Here is an 11,180-nt window from a genome sequence, read left to right as displayed (position 1 = left end):
CCTTCTCTGTGAAGACTGTGACCAATAAGATGATAAAGAAAGAGATTTTTTTTTTTTAAAAAAGCCAAAGAGAAGACAAAAGCAGAGAAAGTGTGGATGTAAATGAAAGCATGTGATACGGAGATAAAGAGGATGATTTGCCAAAGATAAAGGCTGGCTGCCATCCTGTAATTTTGTTCTATTCATCCACACGTATCTGTTAGAGATGGACAAAGTAATGATAAAAGACAAAGTGTAAATACTTTGAGACACACAAATCCCAGACAGAATGTGATTAGAAAGAGAAATAGGAGACATGGCATTTGCCTTTTTTTTTCTTAAATGTGCAGTGCAGTATTCTTTACTGCACCAGTTCTCCTCCTCTCCTACTGGCAGGTGATGTGACACAGGAGGAGATTTCTGCCAGTATTTCCCCCAGAAATGTGTTTTTGATAAGGTGGAAAGGTCTGTGAAACAGCATTTATACCGTGCAAGACTGAAATTGTCCACTGAAAACAACACAAATGAACTTCCCTGAAAGAGGATTTAAACCATGTCAGAATAAAACTTTCCAGCATGAGTAACTCTAGTGAAACATTTCAAAATAGGTTTCACTGGAAATTCCTCTCCTCTCCTCTCCTCTCCTCTGCTCTTCTCTTCTCTCCTCTCCTTTGCTCTCTTCTCTTCTCCTCTTCTCTTCTCTTCTCTTCTCTTCTCCTCTCCTCTCCTCTCCTCTCCTCTCCCCTCCTCTCTTCTCCTCTTCTCTCCTCTTCTCTCCTTTCCTCTCCTCTTCTCTTCTCTTCTCTTCTCTTCTCTTCTCTTCTCTTCTCTTCTCTTCTCTTCTCTTCTCTTCTCTTCTCTTCTCTTCTCTTCTCTTCTCTCTTTCCCCAGGCCCATCACTGTACAAAGTGAACAGCAGGAACCCCAGTGGCAGCAGCCCCATCCTATCTGGGGCTGGGCATCACTACATTGTGGCATCTCTCTGCAGCGAGCAGAAGAGGAGATTACTCTGTGCTCACATCAAAGGAGGTTTGTCTAACTTGGGTCTGGCGATGTGCTGGTGGAGCGAGTCCTTGGAGCAGCCTCGCCGTTCTTATCTCTCCCCCACAGACTCTTTCTGCTTTCTGCTGCAACACAACAGGCTGCCGGTAACACTGACGCATGCATGCATGGCTCTGCACGGTCAAATGTGCACACTGACAAACACCAGTGCACATTCTCTTGTATGAAAACACACGCGCAAGCTCACACAGTCGCACAATAACACACACAACATTGATATTAGCAGAATTTGTTCTGCTGAGCGAGTCTCTCTCACCCTCCTCCAGCCGCTGTTGAGAGCTGAACCTGGTTCAGTGAATATTTGAAATGGATTAAATGATTATCCCTGGACAGATGCTCACAAAAAGAGCCCACTACACTTGAATTTTGATATTAAATATTTTAACCACTCAAGGTAGATACTTTCAACCAAAAACACCACAAATCACCCACATCGAACATACAAACAAACAAACCGTTTTTTAGCTGATAATCATAGCCTCAAATTGTTTACAGCAAACCTCAGGATGAATGGCAGCTTGGAATGGCAATAGTTTAATGGAATAGTTTGACATTTTGGGAAATAAGATTTTTTTTTTGTTTTGTTGTAGAGAGTTAGGTGAGAAGATCATTCATCATTCATGTTTGAACTGGTCTTTGGTATCAACGAACTACAGACATGGATGTTTATTATCACTGGTTCCTCAGACTTTTCATAATTTTTCACCAAACCAATTCAGTAATTCATTCATATCCTGCTAACTAGACAGAGCGGAACAGCTTCATGTTCTTCATGTTAATGTGGCTAAATTTTCATTTAGATATTCACTGCGGTCCAAAAGTGTGGTTGGAAAGTGGTCTCAGACTGTATCGAGACATATCTATACATAGATGGAGCCGCGGTGTTGTGGAAATCAAACTTACATATTGTACTTTACTTCTTGCATCTTAAACAAGCATCCAATTACAGTGTTGACTGTTAGACATTCTGAATGAGAAATAATTGTTATACACATTTTTTTTCTTTATCTCTAATTTATTTTGTAGTAGTCTATCTTTTTAATGTAATTTTGTTTATCTTGACTTGAGTCTTTAAAAGAGGTCTTTTAAATGCTTTTAGCTTCGTACCTCTCCTTGCTCCTATTTACCTTGGATTCATGTACAGTAAATCTCAGTAGGCCTAATTGTGTGCTTGCTAAGATTGACACCACTCCCATGTCTGAATAGTAAATGAAGCTACTGCCAGCACAGGGTTAGCTTATCTTAGCACAAAGGCTGGAAACAGGGGGAAACAGTTAGCCTGGCTCAGTCCAAAGGTTAACAAAAGGCCACGCATAATCACTTAATAACAGGTTATATGTTGTTTGTTTAATTCATACCAAACCAAAGTGTAAAAATTGCAATTCGCCATTTTACAGGGGATTATGCGTTGCAGTAGCCCCCAGCCAACAAATAGTCTGACACATAATCCCTGCAAAACAGAGAATTGTAATTTCTACACTTTGGTTTTTGTGTGGATTAAACAAATGGGATACAACGTATTAGTAAGTGAGCTTTAGAAGTACTGGTATTGTTACCATTGAACAGAGCGAGGCTAGCTGCTTCCCCCTATTTCCAGTCTTTATGCTAAACTAAGCTAACTGTCTCCCAGCTCCAGATTTATTGGACAGATGGTGGTGGTAGTGGTATAAATCCTCTCATCAACTCTCCACCAGAAGGTTGCGCAATTGCTTTAAAAGTCTTATTTCCTTTGTGTTCACAGAAAAGATTTTTATGTCATTCATGTTTTTTCAGTAACAATGTGTGTTTGTGACCGATAGAGACTGTGTGTGTGCTGCTTGTGTAATGGTCTGTACTCAACTGCAGTCACAGACATTAATCGATCTTGTTGTGAACAATGGAACCAATCTGACTGCTTCAAAAGTGTGAACTCCACCCAACACACAGTCTGGTTGCCCTTTTACTGCTATGAAATAAAAAAAAAAGAAAAAATTTTACATCCCATTTTTATGAAATTCTTCTAAATTATTTTTGGTTGACACTGTAACATACTGATGTGAAACAGCTGAAATAATTACCATTGCTCTATGATGAAGTAAGTTCAGTGAAATTAAGGGCCATTGGGTTTTTCAGTATAATTAAGGCCGAAAACACAGATATCAGAGTTACAAGTTCCTAAGACAACAGCAAGTGTAATGCTGAAAGTAATTAACTCGATATCAGTGAATCATTAACCCACTTCTGCCTGGTGGACAAACAGCTTTGCCAGATTTCCCTCCATTGCAGCACACCAGACTCACATTGACCCCTAGTGGCTCGTTGCTGATATTACAACCACAATAAATGACCCATTATATACAGTGATTCTGTGGTGTTGGTTATAATATAATGAGGGGCATATTGGACTTAATTTATGTACATACACCGCAGACACATTTCAGCAAGGATTAAAATGACTCGTGTGCTGAGAATAAAACAGTCTTAAAAGTTATTATTTCAGGCATATAATATAGGAGTATCATTAATTACACTTTTGGCATTCATTCTGTTTGTCTATGAATGAATGCTCCGCACTTTAAATGAATCACTTGGACATTCATTCACATATATCAGCTCTGTCCTTGGCTCCATTCCAACATGTGTGTCCTGTTTTGATTCCAAAAGTCACTGCCTCGGCTGAACGCAAACATGAGAGAACAAACTTGACTTTAAACCAGCTCTGTGTTTTAGTTCCTGTCTGAACCTGTGCTAACATGGCTGATTCCATCTGTACATTAATCCTGCTGTTATCCCTGCTATCCGTTGTGTATGGTGAAGGTTTTGCACTAGCACCAAGTGAACCTGTTCCAACCCCCTGTAATGACAAAGCAGTGGAGAAGCTGTCTCGTCTGGCTGTCACTTACATCAATGAAGATCGCAACGATGGCTATAAGTTTGCCCTCAACCGCATTGCAAATGTCCACCTGCATGCTCAGGTCAGTATGAAGACAAACGCTTGTTGGGGAAAGCTGTCTGGGGTTTTTGTACATTTCTATCAGTGGGTGATTTGTACACATTTAACAAAGGAAGTGGTGTCGAAAGGTTATTTTCCCTTCTGTTGTTGCTGAAATACCCAAACACACACAAAAAAAAAAAGAGTCACACACTGATAGATTTAACCAGCCGTGGCCAATCTTCATGTCAGTGGGACTCCATTTGATAAGATTTATGTTTTGTTGTTAGAAATGACTGTGCACAGTCAAAGTCCTAATCAGAAATCATCCTCTTACACTGTCACAATGCACTGACTCTGGAAATGATGATGAAATTAAACTCTGCTTCTCAAGGACTTATTGGAGTCCCCAGACCTCAGTTTGGCAACCACTGGACTACATCAAAGACATGAAAAATAGCAGTGGTTACATTAGCGTGCAACCACTAAAGGATAAAAACAACTATAAATATTTGTTGTCTGCATTTTGCTGTGAATGACCGCCATCAGTGCATGTCGCTTATGATAAATGTAACGTTAAAACTGAAGTACGTAATTTTATGTCGTGAAATGAGAAGCCATCCTCTTTCACGCCTCATGAAAAAAGGCCTTTAGGATGGAAGTGTCTGTTAATAAAGTCCAGGTCATTTTGGTCCAGGACTGCTGGGACAAACCTTGCACAACAGGCTTTATGGACGTCATGCTGTCAGCTGCTGAAGGCTATTGTAGCCCGACTGTGGGATAGATCAGGTTTTAAGAGGCTCGGTTCAACTTCATGACCTGAAAGCTGCCATTACACCTGCCCAAAGTGTTAACATTTGTTTTCTGTGCTACAGCTCAAATCAATATTGAACAAAGTGTTATAGGGAATTACACAGAGTATCTCATAAATGGCTCCTTTAAGATGTAACTGAGCAAATGAAGGTATGTGACAGACGACTTCTCTTGAATTTGAGCCGCAGATATACACCAGCAAAGTATGTAATGCTTCTATTTTGTTATGTTGTATTGCTGCTTTGCATTTTGTACCTCCTCTCTGTTACATACTGTTTGCATTGTGCATGTCAGGGCCCAGCGGGCAATGTGTATTATCTGGACCTGGATGTCCTGGAGACCAAGTGTCACATAGGCAGCCCAAAACCATGGAAACGTTGTGACATCAGACCATTCATGGAGACGGTACATACACACACACACACACACACACACACACACACACATACTCAAACACAAGTATTTGTACTTGTGAGCACCCTCACTGACATGATCCATTAACTACACTACAAAATCTTATCTGAAAACACAGTTTTACAGTTTTAAGCACCTTTATCCTAAATATCTGGCTTAAAGTCATTGGTAGCCATGGTTTGTGTGATACTATTAAATACTGGTCATACAGTTATTGGGCTATAAATATTTCAAATTACCAATATTTTTGCTTGTTTGTTAAGGGTTTTTTTGCAGCGCAGCCCCCAATCTAAAACCTAATTCTAACTTGAAACTTAAAAACAGAATCTTACCCATAAGCAGCCCCTTGAAGAGGGAAGACAAGCCAAAATGTTTTCACTGGCCAACAATGTCACACTTTAGTCCTCACATAGATAGAAGTACTAGACCACACACACATTAGGAGTCTCTATTGATGTTGGTTGTGATTGTACAACGACTGTTTTATTATTTTCAGCAAATCTCCGGCAACTGCAACACAACCATTCTCCACACACCAGAGGGCTACTCCTACCTGTACAGCTACGACTGCACGCTAATGCCAGGTAACATCAACATACACTTAGATTACTAGTTTCACACTTGTCATACATCAGTTTGATACAAACTGCACAGACCGGCAGTTAGTGTAAACGCTGGTGACCTCAAGATGCTCCTCGTAATTAAAACAAGTTAAATTTTACAAGATGATATTATTTAGAATCCAAACCGTATCAATCGTACCAAATCGTGTTATGTGAAATAGGCCTACGCCTTTCGCTTAATCAATAAATGTAGCAACTTGCAACTGCTGGTGCTGATTTGACAGCAAGATGGAAAATTTGAGAGGAAGAAAACACGTCAAGGCTTGAATGAATTAAACTACAATCTGTGGCCGTGAGGTTTTTTTCGGTATACAAGGCTCAAGTTTAATAGAACAGAAATTTCTCACTGTAGACGTTTGAATTCGTCACACACAGGTGTAACTAATAACATTAATAATGACTTACTGGAACAATTAAATGGAACTGAGCCTTGATTAATGTAATTAGTTACACCTGTGCATTTCCTGCTATAACAAATCAAAGTGTCAGCCATGAAATTGTCTGTTTGTTTCACTCTGATCCCAAGTGAAACAAAGAGATTTTATATATCATTTATTTTTAATCACTTAAAGACTATGAACACTTGAGTTATTGTAGCTGTTTTTTTTAATAATCTTTTTACTAATATCAATTAAACATGACCTGTGCACACCCACACAATCCTGAGAAGTTTAACCTGAAAACACCTGAGCAGGTTGATGCATATTAACTATAGATGTTATTGTTTTAATTCAATGTCCATACATTTCTACGCAATATATTCTGCACACAGTATTTTGTTATGTTGTTTTGTTTTGTTGTAATTTCAGCACAAATGTTTCCTTAACCATCTGTATTACTGCTCCATGCAGATCCCCCAGAGAAGCTCCAGCAGATCTGTCCAACCTGCCCCCTCCTGCTGCCCACGGACAGCCCCCAGGCCATGAGCACTGCTCAGCTCACTCTGACGTCCTATAAGAGACAGTCCAAACTTCGTGCAGGACTTGGTGTGAAGAGGATCACCAGAGCTGCAGCCCAGGTGCAACCACACACATGCTTATTAACTTTGATGGGAGAGACAAAGCTCTTGGGCTGATTTCACTACACAACAATGTGTTGACTGTTGTGTTTATTGAAAAATTATACTTAAGAATAATCTCTGGGCGTATATGAACAGACAGTACACTGCACCTTTGAGTGTCTGTGTGCTAGATGAGAACCATTACTGCTCCACAATAGCCATAATGATGCAAGAGTCTGGCAAGGTTGCAAAGGATTACTGAAGGCACTTTAGACCTTACCGGGCTTTTGTTTGGGGAGCAAATGAGAAACTGAATAGTTCTCTTGGGCAATCAAGCTCAGTATATTGCTCCTCTTTGCATATGATCTTACATCTTTTGAGCTCTAAAACCAAGCTGATAGCCATTACATTACAGCAAAAAACCATACCGCCTCTGTATCTGCCAGTGTGTGTGTTTATATATGTTCATTTGTTCAATTTGCCCTTTTTGTACCATATTATTTTTGTATTGCAGGTTGTGCCAGTGAAAGCCAGCTTTGTGGAGTACACAGTCCAAGTGTGTCCAGAGGGGGTGACAGAAAGAGGCACCTGCCAGCATCTGACACTCAACTCTGACACAGAGGTACATATTCAAAGACATTACCTTGACATATTAAACATAATGCTGCTGCTAAAAGCTCAATTTCTCATGAGTTAAGAAAAACAGCCCTGTTTTCAGCTTTGTGAAGATGTATTTTACAGATAAGACAGTAAACAGTTATTTAGCTTAAGAAGTAAGCGCTATAGGAACACATACAGTAAGTGTTCAGTTTATGAAAAAATGTACTTTGATAGTTTCATTCATTCCCATATTATTTCAGTTTTGGATATCAATCCACAAAAGACAGACATGATAGAAAGATATAAAAACAAAAAGGCTCGGAACAGCAATATCATAGAACAATACTGTCTAAAGATACTCCATTAAAAAAAAAAAAGGATTACTATGATAACAATCTGACAGTCATGACACTAATGAATGTTGTTCTGAAAACTCAAATAAACAGCAGCATCTTGTTTACTGTCCCTGCAGCAGCTCCTGGAAGTGCTACTTGATGAGATGACAGACTAATTTCTACTTTTAAAACTGCCATCACTAAAACGTTTCAGTAATTGATTCTTTTATTAAAGAAGGCTGACAGATCTTCTCCTCTTTTCTTATTTATATATTTTTTCACTGTCCCTACTCTATCCTTTTGCCTTTGTATATATTTATATATATATCTTGTCTTCTGCTCTCAGACTGCAGGTTTCTGCGCAGGATCTGTGCACGGAGACATCAACACCCATCCTGACGTTCAGGTGTCCTGTGAGATGTTCAAAGTACAGGTACAGGATTATTTACCGTCTTATATCTGAGATAATTAAGACAAAGTGGCAGCAGTAATTTCTTAAATGAGTCAAAAAGTGACAACAAATGTACACAATCAGTATGTCCAAATTAATGAAAATTCCAGCTTATTTACATGCAACTTAAATATTTCAAGAGTTTTCAAAGTTTTCTAATTTTTTCTTGACATGAAAAATTAATAAGAGTTCAGAGGATGCTTTCCACTCCAGTTTGCACGTGAAATTCAAAATTTTTTCCCCTCTGTCTCCTCTGTCAAAATCTGCGAAATCATGACAATACATTAAATACTTGAAAACAGCAGCGAGATGTTTACCACTTACAGCAGAAGAAAAAAATATAGTGTATGTACAATCCAAGAAAGAAGTGAACATTAAACTGAATTAAAAGACGCAAAGTGGGTGAAAGTGCAAACACTTAAGTAAAATGTGACGGGGAAGTGCCAATCATTTCATAATGTGGGACTGCAAGTTGTGCGACCTAGATTTGATGAATGTTTTATGCTGTGTTTTGATTCAGATTTTACTAAAGCAACCTTTAAAATGATGATTTAACTTTCTGAATGGATGCCACTGGTCATATAATTATTCTGTCATATCTCACATGCTCGTCCTGTGTCTTCAAATGTGTGTTGTGCTTGTGCGTGTTTAAACATATGTGTGAGATTTCAAATTGTATGGTTCGGTGCTATAATTATGTTGTCTTCTCGCTTCTGTCTAGAGTTGTGATGTGTAATGTAATATTGCAAGACTGGAACTCTTTTTTTTATAGCCAGTTGAGTGAGTCTCTGACACATCAGTTGGGTGTGATCTTGTCTGTTTGTCCGCAGAATGTGGACATCCTCAGACCACTGCAGCCGCAGGTCCACGACCTCCCCCAAGACCCTGTGAGCCCAACCTTCCCTGCTCCCATCGATGACCCAGGAAATGATCCAGAGCCTGTTCCCTCTGACCCAACATCGCTCCCTGCTGTTCAACCAGCGCCATTTGACCCCACACCCATTCACCCTGTGCCATATGACCCCACACCCATTCACCCTCTGCCCTTTGACCCCTCAGTTGTGGTTAACCCGTCTAACCCCCTCACCTCCTCTTCCAGTGAGTCCTTTGAAGGGATAGTCAACCAGCAACAACAACCACCAGTTGCTGGGCCATTTGATTCATCCTCAGAAGAGATTGGAGGTCCAGTAGCGCTGCGTCCACCCTTTAACTTCCGCTACCAGAGGCGTGACCGCAAGAAACGGCAGGCCTTGATGCAGACTTCACCCTCGCACAACCCTGTCTTTCTGTCTGATTTCCCTGGTGGGCTCTCTCCTTTTCGCTCCTGTCCTGGTCCGGCTCGATACACCACAGTTTAACTGGTGCTGCTTAGGAGTCCATTTGTTCATCTTTAATTTATCCACTGAGACAGCGGCCCCAGTAAACTGCTCTGCTCCCTGTCGCTGGAGGGCTGTAATAATTTGTGCTAATGAGAGGAATACTATCTCTTTTTCACTAGCCCTGAAATGACCTCTCTGCTGCAACTGTTGCACTGCTCCCAAAGCAGCCATTGCTTAAACCATATGTATTTGAAAATGGCTTCAAATATTTGAACAATTTGAATAAATCTTGGTTTTAATCCTCTGACAACTACTTGGAAAACTTATAGACTTGAGATAACAGTCTGACGATACTTACAGAAGATATTTTGGTGGTATAAAGTCATACAATTTTGATTTTTTTGTTTTTGTTATCAATCAATTGTTGTAAAGAAATTCATAGGACAAAACAAACACCTGCTATAATTCCAGCTTCATAAATGTGATGGCTTTCTGCTATATGTGTGAAGCGGGACATTTGAACACATCACTTTGGGCTCTCGGAAATTGTGATGGGCATTTTTTTTTTTTTTTCTGACATTTTGTAGTTTAAATGATTGGTCATTTCATTTTGTTTTAAACAAAAAAATCTTAAGAAAGTGAGAAAAAGCATGTGATTGGTCCAAATATTTTTGTGTGTGTGTAATGTTCCTGCTTTAAAGGAGAATTCTGCTCTTTAACTTTACTTTAAAGGAAAATTGTGTTGTTTTACTGTACAACCTAAGTCTTATTTTAATAGTTTGGGCCTTTACACTGAGGTAAGTATAACATTATAGTCCCCACCATCATTATGGAGACAGAGAACACGACCACTCGGCTAGGGACAGCTTTGTAAAGACGTGCAGTGAAGCAGAGGAGAAGTCTGGGTTTATTATTGTTGAGACTGTGCCAAACAGCACTGAAGTGAAAGACAGGTGCAAACATCTCAGGAAAGCTTTAAAGGCTTACAGATACCCAAAGTGAGCTCTTTTTTTTTTCAACACAGCAACTGGAGCTATTAGAAAGAGCAGCCTGACACAGAGGAGAAAAGCCTGGAGATGTGATAAGTCATCCCCTATATGGCTGGAGTGTCACTCAGCAGAATCTCTGATAAGTGACTCAGCGCCAGTCTGAAACTTGTCCTCTTAAAAACCACTCACCAAACATGAGCAGTGAAGTCTGGTGACAGCGGAGATGAAACACGGCCAAGACAGAGCAAACCCCACAGGTCAAGATGCAACAGTTTAATCTGTCTATTGGAAATTGGATTTACTGTCACAGAAATACTGCAAAAAAACAGCAAATATTCTTAGAGGATGACTGATGTCAGTGATTTTTTTGTTGTTGTCATTTTTGCTTTAAAAAAATGACTAAAATTATCATTGAACCAATACTGACTGGTATCTGAGGGGCTGAATGAAACTACCATGTGTAGCCTATTGGGGGGTCAAATGGGGTCCAACAATAAATGTTTATCCAGCGGCTGTTATTTGTGTGTATTTTAGTAATGAAGTAGCAACGAGCCACTACATGCTGCAGGGGGCGGGAGAGACCTTCAAATGTAAGTGATACGTCGACACCATGTCAAATGAAGTCAGGTCATTCACCATGTTGCTGTTTAAGACGTGAACGTCCATCAGCCAGGACCTTCAACT

At 39.8% G+C, this 11,180-nt stretch overlaps 1 protein-coding gene across 1 annotated transcript; it reads left to right on the top strand.

Annotated features, from left to right (window-relative positions):
• Window positions 1-3,708: 3,708 nt before the first annotated feature.
• si:ch211-262h13.5 (uncharacterized protein LOC571127 homolog) lies at window positions 3,709-10,231 on the top strand. Its single transcript, XM_056378816.1, has 7 exons — window positions 3,709-3,995; window positions 5,060-5,170; window positions 5,676-5,763; window positions 6,654-6,820; window positions 7,317-7,424; window positions 8,084-8,170; window positions 9,019-10,231. Exons 1-7 carry the CDS (start codon window positions 3,774-3,776, stop codon window positions 9,544-9,546), a joined length of 1,311 nt encoding a protein of 436 aa, XP_056234791.1. The 5' UTR covers window positions 3,709-3,773; the 3' UTR covers window positions 9,547-10,231.
• The last annotated feature ends 949 nt before the right edge of the window (window positions 10,232-11,180 follow it).

Source organism: Seriola aureovittata, chromosome 6, assembly GCF_021018895.1.
Source record: "Seriola aureovittata isolate HTS-2021-v1 ecotype China chromosome 6, ASM2101889v1, whole genome shotgun sequence".
Taxonomy (NCBI): Eukaryota; Metazoa; Chordata; class Actinopteri; order Carangiformes; family Carangidae; genus Seriola; species Seriola aureovittata.
This window is presented reverse-complemented; position numbering and strand designations above follow the sequence as displayed.

Bases quoted from the DNA above. Each gene is read 5' to 3' on its own strand.
- si:ch211-262h13.5 (XM_056378816.1), top strand. From the start codon at position 3,774: ATGGCTGATTCCATCTGTACATTAATCCTGCTGTTATCCCTGCTATCC. The intron at 3,996-5,059 runs GTCAGTATGAAG...TGTGCATGTCAG, and splicing joins ATGTCCACCTGCATGCTCAG to GGCCCAGCGGGCAATGTGTA. The intron at 5,764-6,653 runs GTAACATCAACA...TGCTCCATGCAG, and splicing joins CGACTGCACGCTAATGCCAG to ATCCCCCAGAGAAGCTCCAG.